The 18,972-nt window shown below is 36.7% G+C and overlaps 1 protein-coding gene across 1 annotated transcript in view; it reads left to right on the top strand.

Moving 5' to 3' along the window:
• The window catches only part of TGFBR1 (transforming growth factor beta receptor 1), a 34,393-nt gene that overhangs the window by 5,302 nt on the left and 10,119 nt on the right, over nucleotides 1-18,972 (top strand). Inside the window, exons 2-6 of the mRNA XM_056484301.1 lie at nucleotides 1,878-2,138; nucleotides 2,502-2,744; nucleotides 8,599-8,829; nucleotides 15,813-15,980; nucleotides 16,491-16,647. Of these exons, the coding sequence (XP_056340276.1) occupies nucleotides 1,878-2,138; nucleotides 2,502-2,744; nucleotides 8,599-8,829; nucleotides 15,813-15,980; nucleotides 16,491-16,647 (1,060 nt within the window). The remainder of the gene's footprint in view (nucleotides 1-1,877; nucleotides 2,139-2,501; nucleotides 2,745-8,598; nucleotides 8,830-15,812; nucleotides 15,981-16,490; nucleotides 16,648-18,972) is intronic.

Raw genomic sequence — 18,972 nt, 5'->3', positions numbered from 1 at the left:
ATCTAATCTTTCACTTCAAGTAATTTGGCCTCTGCACAGTGACTCAGTGTAGATATCTCACTGAATATTTGTCTCTTGCTGTAGGCATTGAGATGCATGTGCAGTTGTGCTGAGCCACAATTACTGTTTAAATAGAAAAAGTCATGGGTGAGGTGAATGAGCTAAAGGTGTGCTCACTTTAGAATTTGAAATAAATGGTGTGTGCAAATATTTTAGGAAAATTTTAATTGTTTGAATAGATTAAAAAACATGAAAATAAATGTTAAATTTTCTTGTCATTAAACTCTCAATTATAAGACTTTCCTTACTTTCCTGATAGGGCAGGGAAAGGTGTGCAAAAAGTGATGCTATTAAGATTTACCTTCCTAAATGCCAGTTCTCATTTCATCTATCTTCTAATTATTTTTATCAATAATCTTCATAGTAAAAAATAATTTTGCAATCCTGTTTGTAGGGTATTCTTTCCTCCTTTTTTCTGACTGGTCTGTGTTCTGGTGAATCTCTCTGAAACAGGGTTATCTTTCCATAGTGGGTCCTAAGAATTTGATCAAATCTCTTCAGTGATAGTAGAAGATGATTGGCATTGATTTGGTTTGATTCAAAATCTTGGGGGAAGGGGGTGTTTTAAGAGAATGTTTTTCAGGATTCCAAGTTTGAGATTACACACAGATATTTGAGATTAGATTATTTATTTAAATGCCATGATATCCAGTGACAGAGTGCTGTAAAATCCAAGGCAATTTGTGTGGTTATATTAAACTCTTGAATTTAAGTGAAATGCCAGATTTCAGATTTGGGGAACCTTTTGATTGCCACCTATTAATCCTCATCCTTTTGGTGTGAGTTCTTGTATGTAGCCTTGAAAGAGACTAATTTTATGGCTCAGAACATTTTTTTGTTTTGATCATAAATGTTTAAGATTTTTAAATTGGTCTAAGTTTCTGTATTTTAATGTTTCTTTGTGCATGTACACAAGTTCTAGGCCAGATTTTACTCTTCACAGTTGAACAAGTGGACTCAAGATGTATTGATACTTTTATTGTTGCTCCTGCACCATTTTTTACGTGGCTTTGGTGCTGTAAATGCAGGAAGGAGTGCAGAAAGAAGTTAGAAGTAGTAGTCTTCCTTCTCCAAGAACTTCTGCAATGTGAAGAATGAAACCTGATCATCTTAGGGGTGATTAGTCTGTCATTCCTGCTTCCCTCCCTATGCCCTTTCCTTTACTAGTGCAATCGATAGCTTTAGTAAATCACCACCTCCAGTAATGTAAGACAGCGTTTTCCTGTGGCTTCATAAATAACAAGTCTAAACCACATTCTGTTTCTGTGAAAGGATCATGCAGGGTTTGGTTTTTAATGAGGATTAAGCTGGTATTTGCCCTTTTGGCACAAAATGGAAACCATCAAGTAATGCATAACATATTAATCTCTTGGGTAACCAACAGCATCCCATTTGTCACTTACTCAAGCTCTACCTGTGGTTATTGTAAAAAAAAAATGGCATTGTTTTTATTTGGTTTGAAAATAGCAGACTTGCATGCAGTGTTGCTTTCAAAAGTTTTGATCTTTGTAGGAGGAACTCCACCTGTAGTGGTGCTCCTTTACCTGGAGGAACAGCTAGGATTTTAGCCTTTGTCTTTTAATTAATTATTGTGCAAGGAGAGATTACTTCAGGCTTAAATTTTGCTTTCTTCTGCTCATCACCCAGTTTTTTTGTCCCACTAAAAAGCCTTGTAGTGTTGGCTTTTTTAGCATTGCTGTCCTGTGTTTGTAACCAAAAAGGCCTCCCAGCATTTTGAATTTGTATTTCTTTAGTCATTCAAATTGTTTCTCAACTCGGAACATGAACCAATACTAACATTAATTTCTTTTCCTCAGAAAAAAAAGAATTAGAGTGCTACTGCCAGCTATGTACAAAAGACAACTTTACGTGTGTGACAGATGGAGTATGTTTTGCCTCAGTAACACGAACTGCAGACAAAATAATGCGCAACAGTATGTGTATAGCAGAGATTGATCTGATTCCCCGAGACAGGCCATTTGTTTGTTCCCCCTCCACCAGAGATGGAGTCCACACCGTGTCTCATTGCTGCAACACACCTCTCTGCAATAAAGTAGAACTTCCCATTCCAACGCCAGGTAAGGGGGTTGGGATTTTTGCTCTTTTGTTTTTGGTTTTTTGGGTTTTTTTCATTTTTTAAAGCAAAATTCTGTAAGAGTAGAATTTGTAGGTAAAGGCCTAAAGTATACCTTAGATTCTATAAAGACAATTTCATACTTGAACAATAGTTATAATCTTCTGGATAGAGATGTTAGAGACAGTTTTGAAGACTTAAATGAAAAGTGTAAATAAGCATGTTGCTTTTGTCCTTTGTAGTACTTACTTTGTTTCTCAAAAAAGTCACTGCTTTAAAATAATTTGAATATTGCTGTGGGATGCTACAAGTTTAGTAGAATAAAAGGAAATTAATGGCTTTACCATTTTGTTATTTTAACTCTCAGGCCCTACTGCAGGAAAACCAGCTTCTAACCTAGGACCTGTGGAACTGGCTGCTGTCATTGCTGGACCTGTGTGCTTTGTCTGCATTTCACTGATGTTGATTCTATACCTTTGTCATAATCGTACTGTAATTCATCATCGTGTGCCAAGCGAAGAAGACCCTTCATTGGATCGTCCCTTTATATCAGAAGGAACCACTTTAAAGGATTTAATCTATGACATGACAACTTCAGGTTCTGGGTCAGGTAATATGGCACTTCTAGTAGTAATTGCTCTGTGCTTAACAGCCTTGTAAGATATCTGTTTTTCTTAGTATTGTCAGATCTGCTTAAATTTATACTTCACCAGAGAATATACTAGAAAAACAACTTCCATGTACATTCAGTCAACATTAGTGAAAATTCAGTGTGCAGAAATAAGTGAAATAAAAGAAACACTGAGTTTTTGCTGCTATTCCTTCTCATTCTCAAAGTAGCCTGATTTATGTAAATTATATAATGCAGGGAATATGACAGTCATATATTGTAAATGTTCTGTGTTCTGTAAGGCTGTCGTTTACCTTTTTGTTCTATACAGCCTATCTAAACAGCCATCTTCTATGATGTTTAGATAATTTTGTGAAGGGTATTTTTTAGCTTTAAATTGAAACTTATTTTATAGATGTAGCTATGGGTGTATGAAGAATATTCTGAGTTAATATTTTAGTCAGTTCTTTCCTTACAGAAGATATTTCTGTGTATAGAATGGTTGCAATATGCAGGCCATGTTTGACCCTTGATTTCATGATTTTTTGTTTTAATTCTGACTTGAAGAGGTGTTGCTCTGGGAAGATGAGGCATTAGTCTGTTCACTGCATATAGTCTCTGCTATTGTAACTCTGACCATTAATTGCTTATAGGATTATGGTGGTCTGTGTCATAGAAATGTGGTTTAATAGGTGTTGCTAGGGGATGATGTGGCAGGCAAATAATTGCATAAATTAATTGATCTTTCCTCAATGTTGAGGAAGGAGAGATCAAATTGTGTACTGCAACCTTTTACCAACCTTCTACTATATAAAATTTAAATAATTTAATACTGAAAATTATTCCTACTGCTTGCAAACATATGTGTTGAGACATCCATGGCCTTTCATAACACTTTTTATGAAGAAATACTGGTGTTTGATTCTCAACTACTGTATCTTTTATTTTCTCAGAAATTGAAAATCTAAAACAACAAAATCCAGGCATCTAGGTTGTGGTTTTTTTTCCCAAGGGCAGTAACTGGTAAAATTGTTTAGAGTCCATTGCTTTGTCAAATAAAATTATTGTGACTTGCTGAACATGTTTACAATCTAGACCAAAAATTCATTTTAGTCGTATCCTCCTAAAGAAGGTGAACTTGCTCTAGGTGTGCAGATTGTTATGTTTCAGCTGAGAAAGCTTTTGTGTGTCCAAGAAGACTTCATCCTGATAAGAGTAGTTTTAGTAATTTGTGTTCATATAAATTTTTCTCATTTATTAACAAGAGTAACTAAGTCAGATAATGAAAGTGATTAATAGAACTTCCAATATATTGGGTTAGAGCTTGATAAAAGCAAATGCTGGACTTAGACCTTCAGTTATGTTTGTTCTAGGAGGAGTATGCAGTAGTCAGAGATATAGGTAATACAGAGGAGTCAGATTTACTTATCTTGGAATACAGAAAGATTTTATATACATGTATAATTGTTCCACTATTAGTAGTGTAAAACTCTCTACCTAATGTCTGCAGATCTAGACTTTTCCTAAGGAAGGCTGAAAAGAATTCTAATTGAAATTCAAACTTAGTTGTCAATTGGTCTTTTCATTCATTATCAGGAGTAATCCTTCATTTTTCTTCTGGCCTCCTTGCCTGTGATGATTCTGAACCTCTCTTTTTGTTTGAAAACTGAAGTAGTCCTTCAAAATAAGCTCTTGAAAAGCAGAGAATCCAAGTTAGAAGTAACTTACAATTCTTCCTCTGGAGTACGTGGCTAGAAACTACTGACTCTTCCCTTGCCTGTTTGCAAATTACCCTTTAAGTAAAAGGAGCATGCTCGGGTATTGCTAAGTTTTCACAGCTGAATTCATAGCACTCAGGCTGGTCTAGACTCCCAGAGCACCTGACCTACTATGGTTACTGATGAGTGCATCCAAGGAACAAACCCAGCAAATGCGGTTGAATTTGACTTATCCCTAAGGAAGCCTCTTCACTAACTTACTTTTATGCTTGAAAGGCTGTAAAACAAGGCTGGAAGTTTCCTTAAAAGGGATCTTTTAACTTCAGCTGCAGTGGGTTCCATGTTGTTGAGCTGTTTCTAAGATGAGTATTATCCTTATTTAGTGTTCTCTGCTTCACTTTGGTTATGACAGTGAAATAGGAGATGCTTCAGGTACTTACTTTCTGTACTTTTGGCAGGGTGTGTGTTTGCAATGACTTGTGTCACTTTGTCTCAAAACTTGTCAATGACTACAAATTCACAGTGTCCTGAAGTATGCCTGCAGCATTTGAATCTTGTTGAAATGTGTATTTTAATCCAGACTTTGGGTACAGCACATTTAAAGTTGAGAAGACTGTACCTTCATGGAATAAAGTAGGGGTAAAGAAAAGGGTCTCCAAAGGAAGAGAAGTCAGAGCTGCTAGTTAAAACAGTGCTTAACCCTGTCAGAAACTGAACTGTCTGAAAGCGATGGTGTTGGGACAAGAGGTTGCCAAAACACAATGGAAATGTATAGAACAGGCAAAATAAAAATAAAATCCAGGCCCAAGAGGCAGAGCTAAGGAAGTGTTTAGTTTAGTCGAAGTGTTTAGTGCCCCAAAAGCCATGTTCTGCTCTAAAACTCATGCTGAGAGACCAGAAGAGCTCATAATAAAATAAAAATTATTCTACCAATTTTGTTGTTTCAGTATTCTCTGATGAGAAGTATATAAAACAGAAATAATGAGAACTCTAAAAATGAGCTTCCTATTCAGACTAAAAGGGAGTAGGATTCATTTTCTGCAATGATGAATGGTAATCTGCTGTTAATTATTTGGTCCTGACTTACGTTAGTGTTGCCATGTTGTTCCATGACGAACAAGACCTGAAATAAGGAGATACTCCATGAAAGGAATTAATGAGATATCTAAAATAGATCCTTCTGGTGAGGCTACAGCTTCTAAGAGAAGGGTTTCAAAGTCTCTTGGAGCTGAGAATGATTTTCAGATCATGATGCAGATCTCTAAATATCAACTGCATATTGTATAGACAGATGGAGATGCCCATCTGTTACTGTCTTAACTCACAAATTACGAAGTCACTTAGTTACAAGGGAGTAGGAAGAATTGCCTACAATGGGGGAGAAGCCTTGGATGGTATTGGTGGGTGAATTCCAGCAGGAACTTAAGCTATTTAGAAATCTAAAGGGTCACAGAAATCAGTGCAACGTTTAGTCAGTTGAAGTGAATGTAAAGCTCCCTAAAAACTATTTTGCAATTCATACAAGCTTGAAGGGAACAAGATTTTTCACAGTTCATGGATTTTATTTTTTTTTTTACTCATCAGAGGAAGTCTTCTGGACGGAGACTTATGAACAAGAATAAAATTCTAGCAGCTGCTTTTGTTGGCTAACTGCAGTGCTCTAGAACTTAATTCCTGAATTATCCTATTTAGTTACAAATTCTTTATGCATTGGATTGGAAAGTCACTAAACTAATCAGAGTACACTTAAGATATCGAAAAGAAAATGAGCTTTTTTTTTTTTTTTTTTTTTTTTTTAGACTTTTGGAAGGCTTGAGGATAGTTTATGGTATAAGAAAATAATAATGAAGGTTTCAGGAATAAACTGGATGACCATGGGTAATTGCAAGGTGTCAAACATTGAGTTGCTGTTGAATTTAATATGGGCTCAAATTTTCTTATTCTCCCATTTGGCAAACATTTGGCTATCATTTTTCATGCACAGTTAAAAGAAGGTGTATCCAAGAGCTTGAAGTACAATTGGGCCAAATGTGTATGTGCAAGGCTGAGTCTGTAGCTATCTCCTGGGAGCTGCTTTTCAGGCAGTCTGGTTTATAGTACAGCAGTTGCTAAAGTTCCTGATGATACAGGGCTATGTTTCTCCTCTAGCAAAACAAGGAAATTGCTCAGTTGCAACAGAAAGTCTGTAATGAATTTTTTTGATTGCAAGATAAATATGGATTCCAATCTTCTGGAGGCAGTAGTAAGAGAGATTAGTTTCAGACAAACAGAAGCAAGTTGAATCTTCTAAAAATTGTAAAAATAAATATGGGAGGAAGTAGATCACAGTAGGATTTTTATCCTACAGTGATATGTTAATGTGATGGATGGGAGTTTGTAATGTGAAATTGCAATGCTTTGTCTAGGAGGTTTAGAGGTTAGTATATGTTTAGCAGATAGCTGATATCCTTGGACATATTTTTTAAACAAGGAGAGATGTCTATAAAAGGTGCAGCAAGTTGAGAACAATGCATCTGAAAATGGGAATATACAAACAGTTTTCTGATACAACTGTATGGCCTATCACCCATTTCGGGTACACAAAAACAGCTTATATTTGACATTTGCTTATAGATTTTGCAGTAGTGCATAAATTCTAAGGAAGAAACTTTTTCTCACCAATGAAGTCAAATTTGATGTTTTCAGGGTTGAGTTTGGTCCTGTGGTTGTTCTAATCTGGCCTCTTCTGCATTTCGAAAGTTTGTCCATAAAGAATGAAGGTTAGACTTCACAGAAGAGCTCTATAATTTGGGCAAAAGGTTTAACTTTCTCAGTAGAAATTATTACAGCACCTGATAATGATTAAATTGCTGGTATGGTGTACATTTTTTTTCCTTCCTGTCATCTTGTGGCTGTCAGCATGGACCATGCAGAAAATTCCTATAGGTCTAGAATTTTTGAGGAGCTCTTCTGAGCCCTGCAGTGTTTTAATTTGCTCTTCTCAGACTGAGACACAAGCATGACAATGCTGCCAACCAAATTAGATATTCTGGTGCTGCTGATAGCAAAGAATGTCCAGAGGTGGACAAGAATTAATTATCTGAGCAATTAGTTGGGATTTATTTTCTATAACATAAGGAAATGCAGGTGTTCTGTCAGCCATTGGAACAGTGATTATAGAATAATAGATTACTTTGTAAAGTGTTTGTTTTAAATTAAATAATCCTATACCAAAAGAGCTTATCATAAGCAGATAACCTGGCTGATGCTTTCATCCTGCAGTGTAGTATCAGTGTGAAATCCAGTGACAAGCCCTGGACTTACAACAGGAAAGATTTAAAATAAACAAAAACCCAGCCTGGTTGAGGGATGCCAGTGCTGCTTGTTGTATAAAATTACTGAAGCATAGCAAAGATGTGTTCTGTGTTGAAAGCATGTACATCCTACAAAGCTATAAGACTTTCATCAATGTAAACGTTTTTCTCAATTATGATTACAGTGAGGTGCACAAGAATGGCCTGTAAAGCAGGGAGTTTGCATTACAAGGACGTTTTCCTATTTTACAATGATTCTGGATTACTGAGAGGCTATTGGCATACTTGGATGAGTGTGGATTTTCAGCAGTCAGTGTTGGTGATAAGTGTAGTTTATCTAACTCAGAAATGGATTATCTGGTGATAAGCCAAGTAAATTAATCAGTAGCAAAAATGCTCTTAAGCTGCTTTGCCAGGAGAGTTATGGGCAGATCCTTTTTCCAAAATTAAAGAAACTCACATTCATCACTAACAAGCAACCAAAAATAAACCCTAAACCTGGTCCTGACTGCCTCATCATTGCTTCTTTTTTCATTTAAATAAAACTTTATGGATCAGCAAGTAGCAGCATTCCAAAATGAAAGGAAGTTTGTGTTGTGCTGTTGATAGCCATAGAAGTAGTTTGTAGCATAATTGCCTTGGGTACTTGTTAAGCTGGCCTTTTAAGGGTGAAGGCACCTATGTGCTTGCTAGTAGTTCTCAACAAGCAGTTAAAATCTTAGAGAGTATATGAGCATTCTAAGAGAAATACCCTAATAGAAATAGGATCTCATATTTAGTATGTAGGATAAGTGCTAATTCTGTAGAGTGATATTTAAGGTTAATGTAAAATCTTCTTTTTAGGTTTGCCTTTACTGGTGCAAAGAACAATTGCAAGAACTATAGTCCTTCAAGAAAGCATTGGTAAGGGTCGTTTTGGAGAAGTCTGGCGGGGGAAATGGAGAGGAGAAGAAGTTGCTGTGAAGATCTTCTCTTCAAGAGAGGAACGGTCATGGTTTCGAGAAGCAGAAATTTATCAGACAGTTATGCTACGCCATGAAAACATTCTTGGATTTATAGCTGCAGACAACAAAGGTTGGTGACACTATGAATTCATTTTGCTGATTCTACACCTAGTCAGAGTGACAGAATAGACAGTACATGAAGGGAAAAAAAAATTGTGAGGATCCATTTAAGAGCAGCAAAAATAGTTTTATTATTGGAGCAGTTCAGTATTTGGCATGCTTTTTGAAGCTTTAATGAAGGAAAAGTACATTGTGGGTTTTTCCTGAAGAATATGCTTTGTTTGAATTTGTTTAAAATGCTTTGGTATCAAAAAGGAGATGCCTTATCCTGTGAGCCCATACATCTGCTGAATACTTGTACCTGTCATTACCTCATAGTCTAATAATATAGATGTGTGGGACTGAAAGAGATCATGTCTAATCCTGTTGTCTTGATACAAAGTAGGAGGTAGAGGATTTATTCTTAAGGCTGAGTTATGAGACATTATTCTTTTAGAAGTCCAGTTAGAAAATAAATTGCAAAAATTGAATTAATATTTTTTTTTCTAGTAGTAAAAAAAACTATACCCGCTTCCTGAAGCTCTCCTAATTAGCCTTTAATCATCCAGTAAGATGAACCATTTTTTCAACTTTGATTTGTTGTGATTTGGGTCAGACTAAAGTTTCTTGCGCTTTCCTGCAATTGCAGTAAAGATACAAGAATCTAACAAAACCAAGTTTTAAATTCTCTTCATTAAAGAGAGCTAAGATATTAAGATGCTGTTTTGTTCAGTTATTTTCATCTGAAATTGGGTGTTTCACCACAAATGTAATTTGACTTCTTTCTGAAGAAACCATTAACAGAAAATTCTGTCCCATTAGGGAGGAGTCAATAATACACACAATGTGCTAAATTTTTGAAGGCTCTCAGTTCTGTGGGAAATTTCTAAATGGTTTTAGTAAGGGCCAAGTATGTTTGTAAAATTCTTTTTAATCACCATTAGATGAATTTCAAAATTTCAAGTTGCTGTATAAATCTGTAGAATTGGAACAAAATCCAAGGGATTGTGCAGAATACTTCTCCAGGAAAGGGCTGTCTAAGTTAACTTGCTCCTATCAGATGTTTGTGCAACTTATCGTCCAAGAGCTTGCAGGTCAACACCATACCAAGCAACTTTTTCCTGCAGCTTACTATGCTTCCCATTAGAAACTCTTATTTTCATGCCTAGAATTGCGTTTGGTATTACCAGCACCTGCAAGAGCTTGAGTTTGCTCTGGTTGGACTAGAGGAGTATCTGGAGCCTGGGTTTAAAATTAGATCAGCTGCATTAAAGCTATAAATGAGGAGCCATCTCTGCAGAAGATTTAGCTTCTATTTCTCATTTAAAAGCATAAAGGATATATTGCAATACCTTAGTTGTAACTTTTTTCACAAAATCCATCTGTGGTTAAGTATACCAGTGTCTCATTTTGCATTAAATCTCCGGGTAGTTTGTCCTAAAAATACGTTTGACTGCTGTGAAGAGGAGGTATGAGGAAGGTTTCCTAAATGGCTGGGTTGTAAAAATAATTTCTTGCTTGCTGATTTGTGTTGCAGATGCTGTAGCATTTGACTAGGTGATCTCTAGTTTCCTTGTAATATAATATAATGTGATATAAATTGTTTCTGGTTTTTCTCTTCATATGCTTTACGTACAAATAATAAATCCTTAACTGATAATCAGGTCGCGGCATTATTTGAGGTTTTAGGTCTTCAGGGTAAGACTCTTCTACTTTATTGAGAATTAGTTGGTGTCTGGTTTTTGAAAAATAGGTAAAAATGTCTTTTGAAAATGCCCCTATTCTTGACTGTGTTCTCTAACAGTATTGCTGTCTGAGCAAATGTAGAAATCTGTTATTTTTAACCTATCAGTTCAGAATTAGTTTGTAGTATAACCTTTTACATTCTCTCAGTGAGGAAATATGTACACTCCAATTGCTCCCTGGGCTAGGAATTCAGTCCTGAATATTGGAGGAGGTTAATGCTTCAATTCTTGTTTAGAATACTTCAGGCCACCTGTGTCCTATTAAACAGGAGAACATAGAGGGACCATTATGGGTGTAGTTCTCCCAGTTTAGCAGGTGCACTATCGTGGTACTCTAAAGCCATGCTGTGATACACCTCCTCTTTTCAGAGACCAATGGCTTAAGAACACCTAAGTGTTCCAATGGCTTAAGGAGCAGTCCTTCATTTTAGATGCTGGTGCTAACTGCTGAGTGTTATGTGGTGCCAAGTGCAAGATTATGTAATTATTCACAGTAGTAATACCTGTGGAAGGTTTTCATCCATTTCTCTGTAGGGCTGACTTTTGAATCTATTCAGGAGTTACCACAGCCTAGCTGGAAAGCACAAAGTCATTAGACTTCAAGAATCTGTGTCTGAGGTACTGCAGAGATACAGGAGTGTACTAGTAATTTTAAAATTAGCAGAGGACTAGTAAAAGAGCTGTGCTTCAGTTCTTGCTGCTGCTGAGGGCATTAGTAAGGTCTTTCCTCTTACCACAACTGTAGTTTTTCACAACTGCTGAGGAACTTCTGTCTGGCTATTTAGTGTAAAATTGGTAGAAGGGATTCCTTTGGGTAAGAGGGTGTGTGTTTAGATTAGAGCTTGTGTCTGAACTACTGTCTTCACTCCTTTTTTCTACTACACTGTTCAGTCAGTCCATGTGCCTTAATGGCACATTCTTCTTCTTTTCTTCTATTTCATCATGTTCAGGAAGCTACAGGAACTGGTCCAATCTGTCTTCCATCCTGTAATCTCCTGGGAAGTAGGTTCTGCAGCTAAGGCTGCAAAGCAATGAATTAGTTTAACTGCAGTTGTGGTCTGCCTGACAGGCACTTTTGTGTTCTGGGTAGCTCTTTGCAGAGCAAGTATGCACGAACTTCCAAATGCTGCTAGGTCAGGGAAGTTACTTTCAGGGCCATGTGTTGTCTTGTGTTGGACCATCTAAATACACAGATTATTTGGTGCATGTTTTTTTGTTTAGTTCTTTCTAACCCAGTTACTTGAAGGTGAAGTGTATCAGGAGCTACTTATCTGTACTAGTAGCAAAAGTGTAGTGTCAGCAACTGTGGCTTACCATACTAAACGTTTATCTGCATTAGCTGGCATTTGTCTGTAGGCAAATTACAATAAGGTGAAGTCTTGCACTGCACACTTCCAGATAACTTAATGCACTAAAACACCTTGACTTCTCCATTCCTTTCCCTTAACTGAAAGCTGCACTTCCCTATATGATAGTTTGGTTCAATCAGAATAGCTCTCATGATAGGTAGATCCCCAAAAGTGATGTTAAACAATATGCCGCAAAGAAATGAGCAGAATTCCTGCCTCTTGAGAAGTTATTCTCTTTGAAGCTCTGGCTTTAGCCTGAGAAGAAGGAGCCTGCACAGCTCAAGTGCTTTTCATCGTTTAGCCAGATGACTGTGTCAATGGGATAGAGTCAAGCCTTTATGCTAGCAAGACACCAGTCATGCTCCAGTCACTGACAAAAGTGCCATCTCCCTGAATATCTCATTTCTAAGAGATTTCTAGTTGTAGGTCCTATCTGAATATGATCTTTTTTGCTGTTGGTTTTTTTGGTTTTTTTTTTTTTAATATGACATTATCTGTGTGCTAAAAATGGCTAAATCTCTGCTTTGAAACACTGTTACACAGCACCACAGAAAACATTTTTGTTGTGGTAGTGTTGATGTGAAAAAAAATTTACTTAAGTGATTCCAGTCAATTGAATTTTAATTGAAACTTGATTATATATTTGATATTCCAATTGTATAAATTACTTTCTTAATGAATCAGCTCTACTAAGATGGATTTTGCTTGAGAATGTTTAATGTTTCTCCCAAACTGTAATCAGTCTCCTGACAACAAATCTGAAAGCTTCCTTTCTCAGAATTTCAGTATTTTTTAGAGTTAAAAATGAAAATCTTTTACTTCCAAGTGATCTTGGTGGAATAAAATACTTTCAGGTCTCTTGAAATAGCTGAAATGACCATAAATAATCTCTTAAATATATTTCTAATAGTGCATGTAAATGTTTTGTGGGTTTTCTTGATTATTCTGAAATTGTTTGAGATTCTTGATCATTATGTGTATATAAACTAAATTAGATTACCTAATCATGGAAAGCTGGGCTACTGTATGTAATTACTAATGAGTGTAGTTCCTTTTTCCTACCTGGTAATGCAAATTCTGTGATCGAAAGCTTTGTGGCAGATGCTGTTTATTGTGCAGCCAAAAATACTCAGGGTCAGGTTAATTATTAGTAATGTCAACAGAATAATAAGACTTAAGTTTATTGTAATGTGTTCTGCTTAGAGTGCTAAACAAATGTGTAGCTTTTCAAATATAGCAAGGCAGGGAAATTTAGTAGATCCCTTCTGATAGCTGGACACTGGACCTATTGCTGCATTTCAGCTTGCCTGTAATTAATGTTATTCATTTAGGTTTGGATGTAGCACTGTCTCTTCTCAAAATCTGGTTGAAGGGTTGCAAATAGGGCATATAATAGGAAAGAATCGTGGTTCTTCTTGGACTGGATGGTAAGCCCAGCTTATATTTCTTCTTTGGAAGGAAGGTAGAACTTAAGTATTAAAACTTGCAGGTAATACACAAGATAAAAAGGAATAGAAGGGTCTGTAACCAGCAGCATGTTCCCCTCTTAGAAGGAAGCATAGTGGTAAGAGGGGGAGAAGGGCACCATAGTCTTGAATCAAAGCTGTGATAATTCTTCAGAAACTGACCTTTTATAGATCTGTTTAAACACAATAGGTCTGGTAAACTGATTAAAATTAGTTTTATTTCCCTCCTTACAGGTAGGTGTCTAGTACAGACACCTGCTGAGGTATCCCACTCCTAAGAAACAGGAGAAGAGACTCAATAAAAGACAAAGCAATGAGTGTGTATGATGTTAATTCCCAGGAGAGGATTATTTCAGGCAATGTAGGGTCATAACTGATGAAGTAGTAGAATAAACTGAGTGAAGAAAATATTCTCACGTGCTAAGGTTAGTTTACTTGGAATTTCAGCAGCTCTTTGGAGCTCTCTGACTGTGTATTTAAGAGCATCTTTTCTGTGCCTGTGAATTCATACCTGTTTCTGATGGTTCTGTAAGACTGATTTAGTGAAGCCAATACTGTTGGATTGATTCTTCAGAGACCATCATTCTCTTTGGAAAAAGTCACATTTAATGGTATGCTGAGTTCTATGAGTTTGGATATTGGATGCTTGATATTGCCAAGTAGCAAGAGATGCAGCAGTCCTAACATGAAAATAATTGAAGTTTTTTTAAAAAACATATCTTTTATTTTCTTATTCCTTTTTAAAAAAACAAAACTTACGAACTTACATGTGCCTTGTGTGGACATAAGACTTCCTGCAGCAACAGTAGCTGCAGTAGCTGCAATCTTGTACAGATTGGAATATATGGGTGATTTTTTTTTTTCTTTTTTGCCTGTTTAAATGACTTGGTTGAGACTATTCTGTAAATGAAGTGAGCCAGAGTTCTGTTTCTGTTATGAGAATTGTTTGAATGTGTATTAGTCTTTTTCCTACTCTGAAGTATTTGGAGGCCTTTTAATTTTGGTGCGATTTTTATTTTTATCTTTTATTTTTAGATTTTTTTATGGCATCACTGGCTTCCTTAAAAATATCCAATTAAAAGGGATGTTTGCAAGTTTTCCCACCCCCATCAAAGTGTCAAGTTAAAGATAAGCACAAGTGTTTCTATAAAGGTAGTGTCTGTCAATCTATAGAGCAGGCATTTTGTGCTTCTGGCTTCTCTGGACAAGTGTGCTCTTTAGAAAGTAAAAAAATCTTGCTATGTTTATGATAGGAAGTAAGTTCTGAACTTTCCTCCCTTTTTCATGTTCTTCATATTTAATTCTTGAGCAACCTTTAGGAACTATCACATAATGAGTCATCTCTTTGACTTGTGCCAAATATTCTCAATTCTGGATAGGAGTCCAGGTGATATCTTTTGTGGGATAACTGCTCTTCTAAAGAGATGAAAGACTTCTGTAAAAGTAGCTGGCTATAAAAACACTTTTCAAGTCTGTCACAGGAGAGGTGCTTTAATAACACAAAGAAATTGGAAAACCTTTTGGTGGTAGGATTGTTCTTTCCTGGGTATATTTCTACTTCTAAGGTAAAAAATACTTTTGCTCCTCTCTTGATTTGCATTCCTTTGATAGTCTTTCTGTGGCTTAAACTTCAATGTCTTTTGTGTTTACTACTTTAATAATGGGAACAATTAAGTTCTTATATATAATTTGTATGCCTTGGGATATCTAGAAGTCTATTGTGGCCCATCTTGTTTGCCATAGTTCAATCAAAAGTCATACAGCAAACTGATTTCCTCAGTGCTTTTTTGCTTTCTTTACCCTTGTGCCTCCTGGAAACCTCAATTTTGGCCAGCAATTTAGAGGTCATCAGATGTGGCATTTAACTTTGTGTCTGATTGTTGCTTGTAAGTTTCTACTCCAGGAGCAAAAATCCACTGTGGGAATTGTCTCCCAGGCTGAGGGCAGATAGGTTAGGGAAGACTGAAGGAATTAGGGAGCAAAGTTTGAAACATGGTTTTTTTGTGTTGTTTGTTTTGGTTTTTTAAATGGTTAGCCTGGACAGTATTGTGCTAGACTGATAGCAATGGGATTAGTTTTGTGTCATGCATTCAGCACTGTTCCCTGTGCCCCCTCTCTAGCAGGAAACCTAGGGAAAGGCAAAGCCTGGCTAATACCCTGAATATACACCTCAGAATTGTAGTGACATCAATTTTCTATGATCTATGTTTTAGTTTAAATACAAGAATACTCACTAAGCTCAGAAACTCTCCCATGGTATTACCAGCCCTTGCAGAGGCATTTAAATGTTACAAGGATAGAAGAGTCTCAGAGTCTAAAAGTAAGGGTCTAATTTACAGAGGTTACTTGCAGACCATAATTTGTATTTCATAAGCATTGTATAAAAGTGGAACATATTGTTTATTTGTAGTTTGTGTGTGTATGTGTGGTATTCATGCCAGTTTTATTTTCCAGACAATGGTACATGGACTCAGCTGTGGTTAGTGTCAGATTATCACGAGCATGGATCACTCTTTGATTACCTGAACAGATATACAGTAACAGTGGAAGGAATGATAAAATTAGCTTTGTCCACTGCCAGTGGTCTTGCTCATCTGCACATGGAAATTGTTGGCACACAAGGTAATCTAAAATTATTCTCCTTGTCACATTGATAATACTGGTTGGTTTTTTGGGGTTTTTTTAATGACACATAAGTAGCTCACTCCCATTTGGAAACCATTACAGAGTAATAGAACTTTTAAATTTGAAAGGCTTTTTGCCTTCCTTTCTCTGGTATTGTGATGTAACAATCTTTCCTACAAAACACCTGTTAAAAGGCACCAAGTAGTGGTGCATGTAGCATCTTCTTAACTTTGAGTTGAGACAAAGTCTGAGTAGGATGTGTGTGCAATAAATATTTGCTGGAAGAGGGAAAGGAGCAAGAGTGGTGTAATACAGTAAACATGAAAGGCACTTTCCTGAACAGCCAGACAATCTACAATGAATGATTTCAGAACATACCCTGATGCACATAGTGTCGAAACTGGAAGGAATTCTGTAGCTTCAAGAAAAATTTTGCACCAGGCTTAGAATAAAAGCAGGTTGGTTTGGGAGTTTTTTTTTAAAACTTCTACTTTTTTTAATTTACAGGCAAACCAGCAATTGCCCACAGAGATTTAAAATCAAAAAACATATTGGTGAAAAAGAATGGAACATGCTGCATTGCAGACTTGGGATTGGCAGTTAGGCACGATTCAGCTACAGACACAATTGACATTGCTCCAAACCACAGAGTGGGAACAAAAAGGTAAAATCATTTATGTGATGTGTCAGGCAACTTCTATTATAAAATGCTTTGGTTTTTCTTGTGCCATATAAATGTGTGTTGATAGAAATATAAGCAGCAGGAAAATGTAATGGCAGAGTTCTTAGGCACTTCCTTGCCAGCTGGTATTTTAGTTAGATGGTAGGCACTTAAAAAGCGCGTTCAATGTTGGCATAGTGAAAACTTGCTAAGTATTCTAGGGCACAAAGATGTATTCAAACAATTAAGAGACTTCATGACTGACTATTTTAGAGACTTCAGTGTTCTTTCTTTCTTCTTCTTGCCATGTGTTGCATGGAACTGTTACTTGCAGCCCAATCAGGAGTGCAAGACAGGATATTGACAGTAAAAAGCTGTGGTTTTCAGCGTGAAGCCTGTCTGGTAGAGCACACAAGGCACAGAGTCTTGGACAAGGGCTGTCTTGGAATCACATTTTTGAGAGAAATGCAAGAAGTTAAAACAATCATCTTTGTCATCTAATGCATAAATAGAATCTTAAGTGAGTGAGTCAATATAGTCTCTCCTAAAAGCTTTTTCTGAGTTTGGAAATACAGGTGTTCCTTTCCATCAGAAGAATTCAGAGCTGTTTAAGTTAGTCAGCACAAGTGCAATAAAACTTACTGTCAGTCATTTATCACTGGTGAACTTTCAGGCAATAATAACTGGAAGCTATAAATAAATTTCCCTTAGTAATCCATGCAGCTATACAGCATACAGAGATAGGAGCACTAACAGTGAACCACAACAAGCATTTTGGATGTGGGAAACTTTTCATTCTTCTGATGCCTATAGGTTTTTTTATAGATATCCTTTTAGTAAGTTGTACTGTGGGGTGGGAGGTTGGTTGGTGTTTTACAGTGAACTAAGATGCCCCTTGAGCTGTGTCTTTTTGGAAGGGGAAAAAACCCTTAAATGTTATTGTAAGACTAAGTTAGCTAAAGCTTCTAGAATGTATACTGAAAATTTGTTTTACTGACACTTGTATTGCTGAAGTTCCTTTGTTCTAGAGCTCTGCTGTACTAGTCCTTTGCCAGTTTTAAAAGTACCACACAAATGGTCAGATAAGATTTATTTTCTGAACAACTCCTAGATTATAAGGTACTGAGTACTATTCCTTCTCAAAGTCTCCAGTAAACAGCATGCTTACGTGGGAATTTGTCATTGCAAATTTAGTGGCGTGCAGGGTACATGCCACGTGTGATTTTGAAATTTCTACCACACCTACATCCAAAGAAAAATTATGTACAAATCAGTTACTTTCTTTAGTCTAGTTGTTGGAGAAAGCATCCTTTCAGCTGTTTGCAGATCCCACTTACCAGATCTTTTCATGCATAGGCATTATTAAATTGCTTGTTCATCTGCCTTATGCTTCTTCACAAGGGTAAAGCTGTAGCAACTCTTGCTTGCTGCTGTGGGCAGCAGGAGAGCTAAATCTGTTTCCCCTTTTAAAGACATTAGTCATTTCTACCTCTCTGAAAATTGCTCATTCTTGTAAAAGGCAGAGACCCTTCCTCTTGTGCATTCTTAGGTAAGTAACTCTGTACCTCTGATTAATTTTTCATACTACAGTTCAAGTCTTACCTGTTCAGTGACAGTTTTAACTCCCACTGCCACTGCTGGTACCTCTTCTGCACATGGAAGTTCTGCGGACAAGTTCAGGGAAACTTGGTGAAGTCTGTTTTTCTAATGGTTGTTGTAAAAATGTGTGTCTAGGGAGCAAGTAGACTTACTCTTGTGTGAGTGATCAAGGTGTTGAGTCAAATTGATGATCCTTCTTTCTGACTGAATTTTCTGACTTTATTCTTTTCTGTTCAGAGGCTTAGCTTTACCAGAGGGGTGAACTGTGTGCTTTCACAGCTCAGCCTGCAACATAAAGCAGGGAACTTGAGCTTTAAACTGAGAAGGAAATAGAATCCCTCTCTCACTCCCTGAGGCAAGTAAAAAAAACCCTCATTCTCCTTCTATTATTTTTAGAAGTGTGGTTCAGCTGTTACTTTTAATAGTTCAAATAGGTTGTGTTTCAAAAGAAGTTTGGCAGCAAATTCTTACCATTGGTGCTTCTCTGAAGTTTACCTAAACAAAATATGGGCAGAATTCTACCTTGTAGAGTATAGGCTTGATGAAGGGAAATGCCACTCAACATGTTGTTTGTGGCTCTGTTTGATGACACAAAGCTCCCTATTGTTGTACAAGAAATTTAAAGAATTAGTACTGAGCTTATGGACTAAAAGAGATGGGAAAAAGCGGTCAGCAGGCATGCAAAGTTTGACAAGACTGTGCTCAACATACTTTGTACCCTTCTTTGTA

The sequence above is a fragment of the Oenanthe melanoleuca genome, chromosome 2 (assembly GCF_029582105.1).
Source record: "Oenanthe melanoleuca isolate GR-GAL-2019-014 chromosome 2, OMel1.0, whole genome shotgun sequence".
Lineage (NCBI taxonomy): Eukaryota > Metazoa > Chordata > Aves > Passeriformes > Muscicapidae > Oenanthe > Oenanthe melanoleuca.
The sequence above is the reverse complement of the archived record's forward strand: the minus strand, read 5'-3'. Positions and strand labels throughout refer to the sequence as shown.